The 19,001-nt window shown below is 37.1% G+C and overlaps 1 protein-coding gene across 1 annotated transcript in view; it reads left to right on the top strand.

Annotated features, from left to right (window-relative positions):
* The window catches only part of Itga1 (integrin subunit alpha 1), a 151,686-nt gene that overhangs the window by 71,748 nt on the left and 60,937 nt on the right, over nt 1-19,001 (top strand). Inside the window, exons 7-8 of the mRNA XM_005319647.4 lie at nt 12,857-13,005; nt 17,714-17,864. Of these exons, the coding sequence (XP_005319704.1) occupies nt 12,857-13,005; nt 17,714-17,864 (300 nt within the window). The remainder of the gene's footprint in view (nt 1-12,856; nt 13,006-17,713; nt 17,865-19,001) is intronic.

Here is a 19,001-nt window from a genome sequence, read left to right as displayed (position 1 = left end):
TGACTCAGTTTTGGAAATAGATAACAATGATTTATACACTCCTCTTATTCTGCTACAATTTTGTTTTTTACTGTTAGAACTGCAATTAACTTACCTTACTAAAAGTCCTGATGCTACCAATCAGTGTGGACTTTTGTTTTTGTTTGTTGTTTGTTTTGTGTGTATGTGTTTTGCTGCTCTGTTCAGAATCACAAAAAGACAAGGATAGCACTTTTTATGTTTCCAGCTTATTTTGGTGTTATCAGTTCATCCATGGGTTCTTTTGCTCAATTTGAGAGAGAAATGAGGAAGAGGTGAGCAATACTTATGGATGTGGTTTTTTGCTTATGCTCCAGCACAGGAGAGACCCTGCATGGGTTAGGGTCCCCAGACTGCTCCTTGAGGATGCAGGTTCATAACATACACAGACACGAAGGGTGGGATTGCCAGGCTGTTGCACTAGATTTCAGGATTTCTACACACGTCTTGTCAGTTCTTTGCCCTTGGTGCTGGGTTTGGTACTTGACAAGGTGATCTGAATGCATGTTGGGTTTGTCTGTACTCAGCTCCAAAAGATAAAGGTGCTCACTACTGCCACCCCAGGAAGTTCATATAATGGTCAAGTTTAGGCCTATTGCATACTTGGTGTTTGTGTGTGTGTGTGTGTGTGTGTGTGTGTGTGTTGACCTGTAGTTGGAAGGTGTGGAGTCGGGGGCCAGAGTGAGTTGGCAGCCCCTGAACCTTATATGTTCAGTAGGAAACTTCTCCTGGGGAATTAGGGCCCTCCCTTCTTCAAGAAGCTATTCTGCTTATCTACCAGGGAACTTCAGCCTGCTCTGGTGGGCTTCATGGAGTTGTATGTATTTCTTGAAGGGAACAATAACTCTATTCAGAACAATAGGGGCCAGCCCTTGGAGCCCAGAAGCCACCAGTAAATGGATGGAAAAGAACTTGGTCTGAGAAAGAGAAGTGGAGTCAAAGTTATTTAGTTTTAGGACCCCATTATATACAGAGGAACATTTCTTAAAACAACAATCAGCACACGGTCATTTGTAGTATCTTCTAACTTTACCAGAAAGAATCTGCTTCCTAAAGACTATCTCATCTCTTACATCCATGACCAGCCCAGCATTCTAATAATAAACCCTCAAGAACACTCGTTGAATACATGTGTATATCATAGTAAATACAGTGTTGTATTCTTCTCTGATGTAGACATTTAATGAGATTTTTTCTATAGCTGGCATTTTTAATATTCTTTTAAGTACATTAATGTATACTTTGGTCTTTATTATTCATACTTGAATCTCCACTAATCTTTTCATGTTTAATTAAGCTATATCTAGGACTAATTTCACAAATAATTCTCTAAAATAAAGGAATTGGAAAGGCAGATTACCTAAACTATTATATTTTCCAAACAACATTGAATAGGGTTTTGAGTATAACATGTTCAAACTGTCTTTAATGTTTGCTATTCCTTCAGTGGATTCAGAAAAGAAATTCATTCATAGAAAATTTGGAAAGATACTTCCTCTTTGGAGAAATGTACACTGAAAAACGTTCATCTTTCATGTAATCTCACTGTAATCCCAAGAACGGACAATTTGTTTTGACAACCAATTTTCCCCTGATGAGTTATTAATATAATTTAGTAAGTTTGATTTCCCTTCATTTCTTTTGTTTGTGTTTGAATGTTTTTTGTTTGAATTAAAGCATTGAATTCTGACTGATTGGCAGAATTTTCTGCTGGAATTTTTTCTTCTCCTTATATTTAATTTTTCAACCTCCATTCCTGAAAGGAACAAATATCAAAACAAATTCTGGGAGACATTTTCCAGAAGTTACAAAGATAGAAATCTAAGAGCAAGCAGAGTAGCAAACTCTTAGACATCTCACCACAACAAAATTATAAAAGCATCAGGGATGGAGTTAGCAGGAGGATTATGTTATGAGGATTTCTCTGTAGGAGGACCTACTGAGAATGGCTTCCCTGGGATCATACAGTAATCTTGATGTTTGTCTATCGAATTGGAACATAGTCAACTGATGCCTGACTCCTGCCTTAAATATCTAAAGGGCACAATAGCAGTGTCTAGTGATGGACGGACAACTCAAAGAAGAATAGCTGCCCTGGGATCAGCCTATTCCCAGAATTTGTTATAACAACAACAAAAAAAGATTATGTTCCATGGGTCAGTCTGGGTCACTCAAACGGAGAGCCAGTATGAGGTCTTGTCAGGTCCTGACCATACAGTCTTGTAGAAGTGAGTGAATGCATCTACAGAGAAAAGCAGAAGACATCAGAATTTCTACAGACTATGCTCATTAAATACATTCACTCTGTGAAAGGATGTAAGTAAGACATCTCAGTCGAGGAGATTCTCAAAAAAAAAAAAAATCCATAAAGAAGTGATATGCACCTCTCAGGATTTGATTCATCTTAGGATAATACCAGTCCAGGAAGAATTTCTGTACCACAGACTTTATCTTCTCTACCCCTGTCCTTGAAAAGGCAAAACGTATACTAAGAAAAACAAGTACAAAAGCAAATAAAGAAAAAAAACTGCATGTCCTTTTATAACCATAGGCTTTTTACTCCCTATATATCCTTAGTAGGAGAAGAAGAGAAGGTTTGACTGCAAATTAATTTTCATGTTTTGTCTTTTGAATTTTTTTAAAATTTAGAACTATGTGAAATAGTTGTAATTTATTCTTTTTTGTTTATCAGAAAATGTAGCAATTTCATGTGGCATAACCTAAAATAGAGTGCCTTATTTATTTATTATTTATGCATTGCTGGGGATCAAACCTCAAATATGCTATCCAAGAGCTCTACAACTGAGCTCTACCCCTAGCCCTCTAGTGCCATATTTAAACAGAAATCTTAAAGTTAAGAATTGAAGCATATGGCATTTATCTTTCCATTCAGGAATAACAGGAGACCTTCACCCCAAATAAATTTTAAAGGGATAACAGGTTACAAGGAAAAAGGTGGCTTGCTGATTATGCCTCCTTAAGCTTTGTTTGCTATATTCATTGCAATTGTACATTTAGTACCTTAGATAAAGATTAATTACATAAATTTTATGCTGTTATAAATTTGTCATTTAATAATTACAAATGGTAAAAGACAGTCTCTAAAGATATGAAATTAATTGTTGCCTCCAAAAAGATGAAGGAAACAAGGAAGCAAGCAAGGAAGGAAGGAAAGAAGGAAGGCAAATGAAAATGTTTGCCTGGATGTTTTCATGTGACAATTAATATACATCAGGGAAATGCAACAAAAGATATGAGAGCATCCATTCTAAAGAGTTCTGTATTTCTGTGTGGCCCCATTAGCACTTTTGCAAACATAGTCAAGGAATTTTTGCTAACCAATCTTTTACCCAAGACAGAGTAAAGGCTATAAAATTGCCTTTTAAAAAAACACCTATAAAAACAAACCTGAAACACTCTGAGCTTGCCATAAAAGATATGATGGTATAAACATTATGGAGGTCTTATTGATCCTCAATACCTAAACATAACATTGCTTTTAATAATAAATGGAAATGATGTAAATATGTCAAATACAAGTGCATTACCCTAAATAAAACTAGTAAATTGTGAGACTTGATATAAAAGTGAAATATACTAATGGAACAATGTCTAGATTGTTCACATCAGGAGTGTAGCATAACATTAAACCAGGCAAAATGATCCCGAGAAATTAATTAAATTTTAGGAATATTATTTATCTTTCTTTTGACTGCAAATTTTATGGCCTTTTCCCTAAAAGCCTTAAATATGGGGCTTGATTCATTGTTTTCTAAGTCTGAAAAGAAGCTGAGCTGAGCCCGGCAGCTATCCTCTTGTCAATTATGCCACAGTTTTTGAATATGGTACAGTGAATGTAGCAGATCTTCTCTCTCACTGGCATCTAATCTCCATCTCCCACCCCATTTCTATCTAACATGAATCTGAATAATCTTTCCAAAGTACAATTAAGATAGTTTCCCTACCTAAAAGCCTTGTATTGACTGCTGTATAATATCAAAACTCTCCAGTGCACTTAAAGGCACTGGACACCTTGTCATTCTCAGTGCGACCAGTTTCCCCAGTGCCTCTGTCACTTTTTGCCTTTCAGACTCCTTGGCCCCGCCCCTCCCACTCCCCCACTGCATGCAATGTGCTGTGTTCCTGTTACTCCCTCTGTCTGGAATGTCCTTCTCCCACCCTATGTACCAGGTGAACTTAGATTCAGCTCAAATGTCATTTTTCTGTAATCTTCTTTGATTATCTTGACTACCCTTCCCAAGAAAAATGACTTGTTTCCATAGCATTTCTAAACTCTTCAGCAATTGATCTTATCACTCCATGGTGGCCTTGCTCTTTGTTTTGTAGATCTGCCTGGTAGAAGGTAAATACTTAGGTGACACAATTGTGCTTTCATTCTTTTGTTTATGGAATACCATCTACAGCCTTGCCTAGAAGAGGCAAGTCAATCATGTCAGAAAAACAGAATTCCCGGAATTTGTAATTTCTTCTATATTAAAAATCATCATTATCAGGTGTGTGGTGCACACTTGTAATCTCGTATACTCAGGAGCCCAAGGCAGGATGATCACAAATTTGAGGTCAAAGGACGTAAAATCAACATACTATACTGACACAACCACATCAATGTTTATAGTAGCTCAATTAAAATAGCCAAGCTATGGAACCAACCTAGGTGCCCTTCAACAGATGAATAGATAAAGAAAATGTGGTAGACATACACAATGGAATATTCCTCAGCCATATAGAACAATGAAATTATGGCATTTGCCTATAAATGAATGAAACTGAAGACTACCATGCTAAGTGAAATAAGCCAGTCCCAAAAACCCAAAGGTTAAATGTTCTCTCTAATATGTGGATGGTAACCCATAACAAAGGAGAGTGTGGAGGGAAGTATAAAAATTCATTGGACTAGACAAAGGGGAACAAAGGGAAGGGAGAAGGGATGGGGATAGGAAAGAGAGAATGAATTGGACAAAACTTTCCTATGTTCATACATGAATACACCACCAGTGAAAACTTCACATCATGTTCAACCACAAGAGTGGGATCAAAATTGTAATGGGTTGCACCCTGTTCTTGTATATTATGTCAAAATACACCCTACTGTCGTTATATCTAAAAACAACAAATAAAATATATTGAGGACAGTCTGGGTGATTTAGTGAGATATTGTCTCCAAACTGAACAAAATGTTAAAGATGTAGTTCAGTGATTGAGTTCTTGCCTGGCATTCCCTCAAAGGCCTTGTGTTCATTCCCTGGTAAAGGAAAAAAATATTATAGTAATCTCTTTCTCTTACTCTGATCCACTGAGCTAGAAAGAACTTCTCTGTAGGGACTTCCCTGAGCTCCTCTTGGAGGCTTTTCATGTTTTCACCTCTCTACTTAACACTTAACGTTCACCTCTGGTTTTCTTCTTTGCAGGTGTTCACTCTCCTTGCTCCATTTTTCCTAGCCCCAATTTTTAGCCCTTGCACTTCCCCCAAAACGAAATGTTTAAAGTTTGCTGTGACCTCTCCTACCTTTGCATTTTTGCTCCTGGGTCTTTTGTTTATTGCAGCATCTTCTAAGGAACAAGAAGCCACCTAAAGACATCCTGTTATCTTTGGCCCTTTATCTGTTATCTGCCAATTTTACTTCTGTTTCTGAAGACTTGTTTACTTCAGAAATCATCATCTATCTTTGAATCAATTCCATTTATGTCCTTTCCATAGTTACAAAATGTGAAATCTGACCTCAGCTGAAATAGTGCCAGAAAGGTCTGTTAACTGAGGTTGCAGCCTGCATTCACAGCCTGACTTATCACATGAGAAGCATGTTGCAGGTCAGAGCTTTTGTAGCCTCGTTTGATAAAATGAAATATACATTGGCCAGACCCAAAGTCTGAGGTCTTATCACATTAAGCAATTGTGAATCTTACAGTAACATGGAAAACCTCATGGCTTCACCATGTCATCAGTTCCCAAAATAAAAACATTGGTTTTGTAATGTTAGTCATTGAAAGAAAGTCCAGAAATTTAGCTCATGCTAGACATTAAAATTTAGGCACTGACGTTATAACTCTTACAATAAAAGGTAATAATATAATTCTAAGTGAATGAATAATCCCTTTCCTTTATAATTCTTTGATTCAATATACCTCATAGCTACTTTAAATACTTCTGTTTCTTAAACTCCTATGTCATTTAAGACATTTATCAAAGTCTTAAATGTGACTGGATTTCATGACAGAATAATCAGAATGGCCCCCTCTCCACAATTTATGGAATGCCCCTTTCTTTTATATGTTCTTACATTTGTTCCTTCTTTTTTCCTACTCCCAAAAGGATGAAGTCATTTGGGTAATTCATTCATTTAAATTCAGCAGATATTTGTGAAATATTCAATTGGTCATAAACTATGCTAAGTGTCATGGGCAATAATAATAGCCAGTAAAATTTTGTCTCTGATCCCAAAAACATTTTCAACTTTAAAATGAGGTAAAATCAGCAGGGTTCAGTGGTGCATGCATGTAATCTCAGCAACTCAAAGGCTGAAACAGGAGAATTGCAGGTGTGAGACCTGCCTCAATTATTTAGTGAGACCCTAAGCAACTTAGTGAGATCCTGTCTCAAAATAAAAAATAAAAAGGGGTAGAAATTGAGCTCAGTGTTAAAGCAAACCTATTTTCAATTCCTGGGAGGTAAAAAAAAAGTAAAGAAAGGAAAGAAGGAAGAAAGAAAGAAAAAGGAAAGAAGTGAAATGAGGTAAAATCATATATTTGAATAAATGCAATACATAATGATATGTCATAAATATAATAAAGATCATGAAAGCAAAACAATTAATTGACCTTTAAAAGTAGGTAAATCCTATTGTAGATCAATGTTTTCTATACTATGCTATATATGGTGTTGGAATATATTCCTCACAAAATATTCCCTAAGAAAGAATAAAATACATTATGTCTTTCTTCCAATTCATGATTCACAATTCACACTTTCATATTAAAGACCCTGAGGATATTTTGAAAAGAGAGCAGTTGGGGACAGGAATAAGAGAAACACTTTCTCTTTTGCACCATTTGAAATCTGTGGCATTTTTATATAGATGGGGGGAGGTGGAGAGAGATGGGAGGGGGACAGGGATTCTGGCATAAAGATACATGTATAACTGCTTTACTTGCTGTTTCCAAGATAATTCCATATGGAATTCTTTTCTAAAACCATGCCTATTAATATATGGGGTGATAGAACTACCTGGGGAAAAAAGCAAGGGGGAAGGAGCTCATTTGAAAAAGAATTATAGATCATATACTTGAGTGGAAAATTCAAATAAGTGTTCCAAACTTTTTGTTCACGAAACAAAAATCAAAGCCTGATTTATGCTATAGCCTGAATCAGCTCTCAGGCTTTTTTGGTTTTAGATTGTCATTAGATGCCTGTGTCATCTGTTCTACCTAAGAAGTTTAAACCAAATCTCCCCAGGAAGTAAACATGTCCTTTCCAGTTATCTCTGAAAAGGAACTGTCCTTTCTCATGTGACTACTTACTCCTGCTTTGTATTTCTAGAGTCCATGGTAACTGTTCACTCTGCTGATGCCGCAGTTATCTCTTTGCCATTTTCCCCTAAAGAATGTCCACCTCAGCTAAGCATGGTGGTGTACACCTGTAGTCCCAGCAGCTCAGGAGTCTGAGATAAGAGGATGGTGAGTTCAAAGCCAGCCTCAGCAACTAAGTGAGGCCCCAGGAAAGTCAGTGAGACCCTTTCTCTAAATAAAGTGTATATATATAAACTATATATATATATATATATATATATATATATATATATATGTAAAGTATATATATAGAGAGAGCTAGGGATGTGGTTCGTTCAGAGGTAAAGTGTCCCTGGGTTCAATCCTCAGCAACCCTGCCCCCAAAAGTCTACCTCTAACCCAGTTGCTTCTTTTAGCTGCTATCTTGCTTACTTCTTTCCATGTGACAATATGCCTGGAATCTTCCATGTGCATCACTCCTTACCAGTTCTCCACTTCTCTCCCCTGGACTTTGTATCGTTCCAGTGCAATTGATGACTTCAGATCAAATGTGATGATTACTGGTTGTGCCTCTCTAATTTTTGAAAATGACTTAAATTCATTTAATTATCATCCTTGAGACATTTTCCAGGCTTAAGAACACTTTGTTTCCTCCCATTGTCTTTTTATACTGAATTACCTATTATTTTTTTACCTGGCTACCTTATTCAGGAAGCTGGATCTCCTTCCTCCATGAGGCTTTTCAATGTGAGACAATGAATATGCTCATGATTCTCTTTCCTCCCACCACCTCACAATGTGTCTTCAGTTCCTGGCTCACTTTTTATCTTTAATTCTCATTTGATTCTGCTGCATATATTCACATTATGCTTGTATCAGTCAATCAGTAGTTGTATCTACTTTAAATTATAAGCTAAGGTGGGACTGAAACTATTTCAATTGATCTGGGTCTCACCAATACTCAGCACAGTATTACATGTGTTTGTTTTGTGGTTTGACCCTTTTCATGTAATGGAAATTAATAAATGGTACCCTTTTCTGGGGACGACTCACAGCAGGCCTTATTCCATCTGGTTTCCTAGGAAACGAGCAGCCAGTATCAGCCAGGGACTTGCACTGGATGTCATTTCCCTGAGACTTGAGTTTTTCCTCCCCCCGCCACTTTTCATTTCCCACACTTCTTTTTAGCTCTCTTTTTCTGCTTATTATTATTTCCATGCGATATCAGCTTTACTTGCTCATGTGAAGTGTTACAGTCATCTAGTTGGAATGTAAGAAGGTCAGCTGTGAGCAGCAGAGCAGCAGTAAGGAATAAAAGAATACATAATAAGTATGGCAGAGTCCATGCTCTTTACCCCTGCCTTCTGCCTTGGAACTCACAATGCAGCAGAGGACTAAAGTGTGATCACAGATCAGTTGTGAAGCATGTAGCACTCACAGACAAATCTGCTTTAGAGTTCTGAGAAGATGAAAGGCAACATGGGCTATGACCAGGTGTGGGGAGTTTTGTAGAGAAGTAGAACTTGAATTAAATCTTACAGAATGGGTAGAGTTTAGCTTAGTTGTAAGGAAAAGGAAGAGCATTTGGTAAGGTGCAGTTATTCCTGAGAAGTCCTTAAGATGAGGGTGAATAGAGAAGGTAGGACCAGACTCATGGGAGAAAAACTAGATTTTAACATTTCTGTAGAAACCTTATATTTCAAGAAGCAGCTTGAGGTTTTATTTGTTTTCTTTTAAATTAGAATAAAATGTTCTCTTTTAAATTATATTTCAAAGTCATTGAGGTAGGCAATGGAGTCATTGGAGGTTTTGGAACAGGGAAGGGATGTGATGAGTACAGAATGTCAGAGTTAATCTTCCAGTGATATATAAGAAAAAAATGAGGAGAATGGAAATGGAAGGAAGAAGATCATCAGTGGAAAGACCAACATTGCTGTGGTCCAAGTTCAAGGCAATGGTATGTGGCCTGAGCTAAGACAGGAATAAAGGAACATGGATGATAGCTGCCTTAAGTTCCATTCTCCAAAAGAGAGAATTGAACACTCTGAGAGGATTCGCATCTTAGTTATTTATTAAGGAAGCAATTCCAATAGAAAATAGGAAGGAATCTCGGGAATGAAATTGGAGTAGCAACAGGGGTGTGGTTTCAGATGAAGTCCAGGCCTAAACCTAATCTAAAAAGGGAGCTCCAACTTGGGTCAAGGGGCAGGTTTTTTGTTCCTTGGATGCAGGCATTGCCTGTAGGGAGGGTGAGAGGTGGGGCGGGAGAGCATTCCTTGGCAATTCTGGCTCTTTAAACATTTGGGGCAAAGCAGTTCACGAGTCTATTATGTTTTGGATATGAGGTGTATCCCAAAAGCTCTTATGATAATGCAATGGTGTTCAAAGGTGAACATATTGGATTGTGAAAGCTGTAATCAAATCAGTCCAGCCTAGTTTGAATGGACAGGGTGATAATTATATGCAGGTGGGGCAAGCCTGGAGGAGGTAGTCACTAGGGGTGTGCCCTGGAAGGGTTCACCTTTTTTGTAGTCCCTTCCCATCCCTATGCCTCCTGGCTGCAGTAATGGAGCAGCATTCCTCCATCATGACCTTTTACCATCTACACTGCCTCATTTAGGGCTTAGAGCAATAGAATCAGAAGACCATGGACTGTGACCTCTAAAACCAACTGTGAGCCCCAAATAAACTTGTCATCCTCTAAGTTGTTCATATCCAGGTATTTTGTTCATGGCAACAAAAAACTGAATAACACAAGTCCAGGGGCAGTTGGCTGAAGAAAGTCTCAGGTGGAGTAACTAGAAACTAAGTATACAGGTGAGATGAGGGAACTATCAGCCCTAGTTTCTCCTGTATCTTAACATTTACAAAGGATAAGTTTGTAATAGAGAATAGAAGTAAGACACATGTTAGGGAGAGAGGGAGGGAAATAGATAATATAGATAGATAATAGATTGTAGATGGAGATGTAAAATATAAGGGACTGATATCTAAAACTTAGCAAGGTTTTAAATTTTCACCATTCTTAGTGTTATTTATACAGATAATGGAATAGTTCATAGCAGCCTCTATAAGATACATAAAGCATGTTGCATAAATAAAGTATTAACATACATCCAGCTCGAAGCAGCCTTGTTTGGTTGTCAGGGCTCCACCTCCCCTCATGAGCTCTCTTCCCCAGGTATAAGTGGGATGGTATCTTTCTCCTGAGGAGTTAACAGTTTATGACATAAATTTGACTAAAATCAATAAATGGGAACAAAGTACACTCATTTGCACAAAGTAGTAGGACTGTTGCGCAGTACTTAAATGTGCAACCCCATCAAAAATCCATGGTCATTAATTTGAAAGGGAGACCAGTTGTGTGGCGTTTGCATAGCAACCATTGGTGTCATAGAAGTACACCCAGAGTAGAAGGTGGGATTTAACCAGACTTGGAAGTTAGCCAAGTGAGTTAATGGAGGGGAAAAAGGTTAAGAGAGTTAAATTGCTTCAAGTAAATGATTATAGACATTGGACCATGAAATCTAGTCTAAGTACAAAAAAAAAAAGTAAGATTGATGAATTTATTTGAGGTTTTGCAGTCCTAATGTGGCCAAGAAATTGATAAATTGGGTGTTCTCAGTAAATGAGCTGAAGTAAATCATCAAAAAGAAGAACATGTGAAATTTAATTGATTGGCTGCAGTTCTTCCAGATCACAAGGTCAAGGACGAGACCTTGCAAAGGATGGCATAGGTAAGCTAGAGTAAAGAAGCTGAAGAAGTCAAAGAAATGAGAGACAACAGTGTCCAGTCGACTATCCAGGTAGATGCAAAACCTTTCAAGAATAATGGCTGGAGTAGAAGTGAAATTTTTCAAATATTCTTTAGCCTCTTGCTTAATCAAATAAAAACACAGGGAAATAAAAACAAAATGAACTCTGCAAGATGTCCTGAATGGATGAGCAATTAACTTTCACCACATTATTTATTCACCCTAGGACCTAGGATTAGGTATAATGATTATCTTGGAGACAAAATCATTTCACTTTTATTTATACTGAACTTTTAGATACTAAAAATAATGTGAAAACTATATGGATTCCTCTTAATAATTATCCAGTGTCACCCAAGTTTACTAATCAAAAGCTGGTAAGGTCACAGGAGAAAAACATTTAAATCTATGCAGAAAGGCTGGTTGTGGTGACATATGCCTGAAATGCCAGCGACTTGAGAGGCTGAGGCAGAAGAATTGCAAGTTTGAGGCCAGCATAGGCAATTTAAAGAGGCCCTAAGCGACTTAGTGGGACTCTGTCTCAAAATAAAAAAATAAAAAAGCTAGGAATGTAGTTCATTGGTAAAGCACATCTGGGTTCAATTCCTAGTAGGAAAAAAATTCTATGCAAAAGATAATAAAAATAGCCATCACATTTAATTACATATCAAGAAAATAACATGAATTGGTGGTGTGGATATTTCCTCATGAATTTTTTGATGCTTTATGTATTTAGTTGGTGTTATCCTTCCTTGTTCTCAAAGGTATTTCTGGTCATCTTTGTTCCAAATAACAAATGGCTTGGGACAGATGGTAAAGGATATTGGGTGACAGGTATGTTCATAGAAGAACAGAGCTAATCTACTGAATATATTGTGTTTTCATTCAGTTTATAATGTACATCTCATCTTTCACTTACATATATTCTCTAGTTCTTTCTTGTTTTCTTATACACAACTAAGCATCTTTAAGAGAGAATTCATGTGCTCTGTTTCTGTTAAAAATATTATCCATTTGTGTTTTATCATGTACTCCAGTGTATCTCAGCATCTCCTCTGATTAGTACAAGGGAGCAGGGGAGGTGACTAAAGAATGGAGGGTTTTCAGGGGCACATTTGAGAAGGAGTAGAGCCTTGGGATAAATAATAATAAACAGACACTCTTTTACCCCTTCACTATAGGAAGTGAGTTTTTAAAACTGTGTCTTAATTTATGAATCTGATCATATAGCAACTTACTTCTGTTACTATAATTTGAATAAACTAGAGAAGAGAGTAAAATGAAAAAAAATAAGTTAAAATATAGCACACTATTATTTTTTAAGTCTGCCAGAATCACTCAGGAAACATTGTCAAATAGATAAACCAGTTTTGTTCTTCAGGCTATTCATACCCATATAATGATTATGATTATTGCTATTGAAGAAGGATTTCTACACTGAGAGATTTTCAGACCTATCTAAGAGGCTGAAATGTTATATATGACCTTCAGGTTTAAACTGGAGAAAACTGAAAATGAATCTTACCAGATGCATAACTCATGGTGGTTTGGTATTTCAGGTTGGAATTGTACAGTATGGAGAAAATGTAACCCATGAGTTCAACCTCAATAAGTATTCATCAACTGAAGAGGTACTTGTTGCAGCAAAAAAAATTGTCCAGAGAGGTGGCTTCCGGACTATGACAGCCCTTGGAATAGACACAGCAAGGTATTTGAATAAAAACACAAAGTAAAAGTCTATACAAAATAACTGCTCATGATGTTGCCCTCTGAACATTTTCCTTGGTGATATTTAATGACCTCTTGTTTTAAATTAGATTTAGAAGATTAGCTACTAGAGAATCAAGCTTTTCTATAATGCAATCTAACAACCCTTCTTACCTTTTCCCAGTATTACAAGAAACAATAATTGATTGGATGGAGAATCAATTTTTTAAAAGCACGTAGTCTATTGCATCATGTTCTTGAGTCGTAATGCTAGTTAACAGTTTCCCATCAATTCTTTGCTTTCACCTTCTTGAAATCTCAGCCTAAAAGAATGGATTAAAATGTAATCTACTTCTCTCTCTCTCTCTCTCTCTCTCTCTCTATATATATATATATATATATATATATATATATATATATATATATTCATTCTAGTTTGTCTATATATTTTTAGTACTTGATTTAGGATTATTGAAGCTGTCAGGTAATAAATTTTAAGAAGCCAAATTAAATGTTGTCTTATTTGAAATTATTTTCAGTGCTGAGTTTGAAAGCAATGAAAAAGGCTTCATCATTTGTACTGCTTTGTGTCCTTCCTTTCTTGCTTTGAATTCTCTACAGTTTCCATTCCTTCCTTCTTCCTTTCTGCAGATTTCTTCATGGAGAACACAGAGCACACTGTCCTCTCTTACAAATGCTTACAAATGCACATTTTATTTCTTGCCTTTCCCCCAATTTCCTCTAGTTCTTTTCTCTTGATATTGCTCCTCTTATTACCATCCAACCTAGCAAGCTTCTAAACAAAAACTGAATAATACTCAATTCAAATCTAATAATAATGAAGACCCCTTCTGTTCAACTGCTAGACTTTACCTGATTTTGAAGAGCTAATTGCCCAGGGTCACTTGCCTGTCAAAAATCAGTGTCGTAAAGAGATTAAAGCGGACATTAATATGGAGACTACAAAGAATGGGTTAGGATACTCAGATATTTAAAATTTCATGTGTAGCTTCAGTCTCATAAATGTTAGGAAAGCATGTGGGTTTCGTTACATGGGTTTCAAGAGAAAATAACCACCAACAGAAGGAATCATTTTGCATTTACCTGCCTGTGAGATCACCAATCTGCATGCACAGTGTACATATATTTAGGTGTCCTGAATGTGCCCTCTTTAGTAACTGATTAAATGTGACCACACATTCAAAATAAATCCAATTGTTCTTTGAAAGCTCTGAGCCTGCAAAGAATTGTGCATTTTCCAAAGGCAATCACTTAAGAATGAATATTCATCTTTGAAACTAATTGAAGAAATATTCTGACTGCTTTTTTTTTTCCGCATAAATACCACTCTAAACAGTATGTCTCTGTATGGTTTTTGCCTACATGCTTCACAAAGAGTCTGTGTGTAGGACACAGAATTTGTTGAATTTTTAATATGCACTAAAATTTCATAGTAATATTGTAGCACTATTTTTCTCATACATTAGGTTTTCATGTTTATGCATATTTTAAATTGCTTTTATTCCTTTCAGGCAAGATGAGGTGCAAACAACATTTTAAATTTCTTAGAATCCATTATCTTCATTTTCAGTGGCTCCCAATTCAAAACACCTTTTAAAATTTTCATTTCTTCCTATACCAAATATTCATTCCTGATAATAGGAATTACACTATTTAAATATAAGGCTAGATTTTCTTGCCCCAAAGAAAGTAACCTCCCTGGGATATTTTAATTCTTAAAGGAGTTAATTTCCTTGAAATTAATTTCTAATTAATTTCTTAATTCCAAGAAAGAACATTGGATTCTAGTATTTTGGAGACAAGGACAATTTATTAAGGAATATATTTGAGATAGAAAGTATATACTCAGGAGCTTTGTCAGTGGACAAATCTATTACATAAATTCAGCCCTGGTTTCAGAACAACCAGATTTTCTTTAAGAACAGTCTTTTAATCATCTCCTTTAACTGACATTCATTTAGTTCAGTTATGATCTTGACCTTTAAGAAAATTAGCAAGCTTTGGCAGTCCTCTAAGGAATTAAAATTACAAAAGGTTTTAATTCATGATATCCATGTCCAAACTTCTATTAAGGCCTAATTTTTGGCATCTGTTTTCACATTTATTCATATATTTAAAGAAGTCAAAAAATCTTTTTATATAGTAAGTTGAAGAAAAATTATTCATATATTTGTTAAAGATGATGAGAAAGACTTGATTCAAGAGGGACCACTGTTTTTTGTTTTTTTGTGGTTTTTTTTTTATGTTGTTGTTTTTGTTTTTGTACCAGGGATTAAATTCAGGAGCACTCAACCACTAAACCATATCCCTAGCCTATTATGTATGTTATTTAGATACGGGATCTCACTGAGTTGTTTAGCACCTCACTTTTGTTGAGGCTGGCTTTGAACTTGGGATCCTCCTGCCTCAGCCTCCCTAGCCACTGGCATGACAGGTGTATGCCACAGCACCTGGCTTCAATGGAGGTTGTAGTAGCTAAGAGATGTTGGCTCATCTTGGAATATAAAAACTGTGGAGCAGAGAAGAAAGTCAGTGGATGGAAAATTACTCTGAGGAAATAATGAGGCTAGGGTAAGTCTTGCTAGACTGACTCAACATGATTCTTGCTAAAGGCAGGTGAAGAGTAGAAAAAACTCCTTCTATACTCTGAACTTTCAGTGCTTCAGTTTCAACACCAGATTAGTAGGTTCTTTTTCACACTGACCAATCCTCTAACACCAGATACAATTTACTTCAATTCTGACATCAACTAGAGTTTGTGCAATTCCCTACATCAATGTCTCAATCCCATTAGACTTCAGGAGCCAACTGTAATCAGTAGATTTCCAGATTACCCACACCTCTGACCAACTTTGCTGTAAATCAGAGTTTCCTATAATGTCATTGTGGGTTTGATTATTTGCTAAAGTAATTCACAGTACTCAGGAAAGCACTGGACTTATATTTACTATAAAGTTATAGAACTCAGGCACATCCAGATGCAACAGATATCCAGACCCATAAATGGGGGAGGAAGCCCTAAGTTTCCATGTCTTTTCTGGGTGTACCTCCTTGCATATGTTCAGCAACCTGGAAGCTCTCTGAACAATAGCTCAGGGGGTTTTATGGAGGCTTCATGAGGTAGGCATGACTAATCAGTCATTAATTCAGTCTCTATTCCTCTTCCACTTTGTAAAGAATGGGGACTGGGGCTATAAATTCCAGGCTTCTAAATATGGTTTTGTCGTTCTGGTGGCCAGTTCCCATCTAGCAGCTCACCAAGAATCACATCATTAGACCCTCCTACCACCCAGGAAATTCCAAGGAATTTGTAATTATGTGTCAGGAACCAAGGGCAGAAGACATATTTCTTACTTATTAAAAGAAAAACTTCAGATGAATTCAATTTAAAAGTGCATTTGAACAAAGAATGACCCAGAATAGGGTCAGATGACACTGCTTTAGCAGCTTCAGTTAAAACTGGACTACACAGGCCAAGGACAAAGCTGAGGGTGAGAGCCTGGTCTAGAAGAGGACTCTGAAGAGTTTGATTTAATTGTGGTTGAAGAGAAAGATTTTGTGAGGTAGAGAAATACAGTTAGCCATTTTTTTCGTTGTTTTGGAAAATTTAATGAAAAGAAATAATTTAAAGAATAATAAATGAAATCTTATGTATCTATCCACATGGAATTGACAATTGTCAACATGTTGTCATATTTGCTCTAAATATGAAAAGTAAAAATAAATCACTGCCCACATTACCAGATCTTTGCCCCTGATCCAAGATACCTACTCTTGTGCTTTTCCTGTGGATCCATGGCAGGACTCACAGGAATCCTGCAACATTTGGAACAGTAGTTTATGAGAGGTGCTTCTTTGGCATATATATCCCTAACTGCAGCTTTGCATCCTTATAATCAGAGTAAAATATTTAAAGGCGCATTTAGTGCAATGATTGTTACACTTTATTTCAAAATCTAAGAAGAGTATATTATGAAATCCTTTCATTGTTTCACTCTTTATTAAAGTATATTCCTCTCTTCCAAGACTCCAGAGAACAAAGTGAGTTGAGTAAAGGGAAGTAATAAATGGGGAAAAGTATACGTGTGTGTGTGTGTGTGTGTGTGTGTGTGTGTGTGTGTGTAGAATACATAAAAAGAAACAAAAATTTGTCCATTTTCTCTATTGTTTCTCTCCATAAATGCTTATTGAATTAAACTAAAATTCCTTTCTTTGTAGTTAGGTTACTTTTTCTTTCTCTTCATTTCACGTCCTCTCACTCCACCTTCAGTGGTTTGTGTTATAAAACCTAGTTCACTCACTTCCTCCTTTTCCCTATAACCTTTCCAAATTCGCCCCTGATAGACCACCAACCTCTACATTCTTTTATTCCTCTTGCACACTCTGGTCACGCTCTCCCTTTGAAATTTTCAAAGAAAAAAGTACTGCTGCAATTTGTATATGGCCTAGGTGGTGATTAGACAAGTGGTGATTAGCCAAATGGTGACGAACCACATGGTGTTCGTCTGGAACATCTCTGAAACCATACAAACAAGGATCCTCATGCCTCCTGGCTTGAAAAATGGCTATCAATGCAGATTTGGGGGAACACACCAGCTACACAGAGTTCTAGTGTTTCAGTTTGTTTTTTCGCTTTGCTATCCTTGAGGTGGTGTTTATCAGCTTCCCTTCCCCTTTGCTCACTTCAGGAAGGAGGCATTCACTGAAGCCCGCGGTGCCCGAAGGGGAGTTAAAAAAGTCATGGTCATCGTGACTGATGGAGAGTCCCATGACAATCACCGACTGAACAAGGTCATCCAAGACTGTGAAGATGAAAACATCCAACGATTTTCCATAGCTGTAAGTACTTGTTTGCTAGAGGTGGTTTTCAAACTCTGGTGTGAAGAGAACTGTGAGCATATTGTGGGAGTTTTAAGGAAGATCACACGCAGGGTTGGAAAGGAGAAACTCCCAAACTTGAAGGTAAACTGTTGGGCAAGATTAGGTCCTGCTCTGTCCTGTGTCCTCAGTGCCCAGCACAGTGCTGGGCCAATCAAACACTCAACACACAGTCATTGGAAGAAATGAGGAAAGATGAAAGGAGGAAGTGAAAGGCGAGTGACTCACCAAAACTTTTGACTTTGGTTCCCTTGTTCTGCTTGGCACCCTTCAGAGAGGAGGAGGAGGGGTAATGGGAAAAACCTGATGGGGGAAATAAAACCAAAAGGCAAGGTTTCCCACACACCCAATAGGAAGAAGGAAGAAAAAAATACAACAAGAAGGCAGGGAGAGAATAGCAGGAGAAAGAAGGATAGAAATAGGGAGGGGGAAAAAAGAAGGTGGAAAGGAGAGGAAGAGTGTGGGCAAGAGAAAAAACGATCTAGGGAAAGAGGCAGGAAAATCAAAAGGACAGGAAGGAGGGAGATAGGGGAAAAAAGGGGGAGGAGAAGGAAGGAAGGGAGGAAGAAAGGGAGGACGGACACTGAAGATATACTAGTAATTAACCCATTGCCTACTAATTAATAATTTATACTGAAAGTTAATAGACTGAAACTGGGGGAGATGGTTTTTAAAATAATCTAAGTCACAGTGATATCTTCATAGCTACAACTCTTAGTCAGTCTGTCCTGGGACTTACATCGACCTAGATTATGACATTTCCCGGAAGTGAGCAACAGAACAGAAGGGAATAGAAGGATGGGCAGGGGAAGAGCAAAAGACACTATACAACACCTGTGTCCTAATTCTGTCTTATCTATATACTGGCTGGGTGACAAGTGCTTAATACTCTGAGCTTCAGCTTCTTCATCTGTAAAATAGGGTAATGTTATTTCTCTCCCCTGTCCCAGGTAAAGAATTGGTGAGGGGCTAGGGTTGTGGCTAGAGCGCTCACCTAGCACACTGAGGCACTGGGTTCAATCCTCAGCATGACATAAAAAAATAAAATAAACATATTGTGTCCACCTACAACTAAATATATATGTTATTGTGGCTGGA

The sequence above is a fragment of the Ictidomys tridecemlineatus genome, chromosome 1, assembly GCF_052094955.1.
Source record: "Ictidomys tridecemlineatus isolate mIctTri1 chromosome 1, mIctTri1.hap1, whole genome shotgun sequence".
In the NCBI taxonomy this organism is placed as follows: domain Eukaryota; kingdom Metazoa; phylum Chordata; class Mammalia; order Rodentia; family Sciuridae; genus Ictidomys; species Ictidomys tridecemlineatus.
The sequence above is the reverse complement of the archived record's forward strand: the minus strand, read 5'-3'. Positions and strand labels throughout refer to the sequence as shown.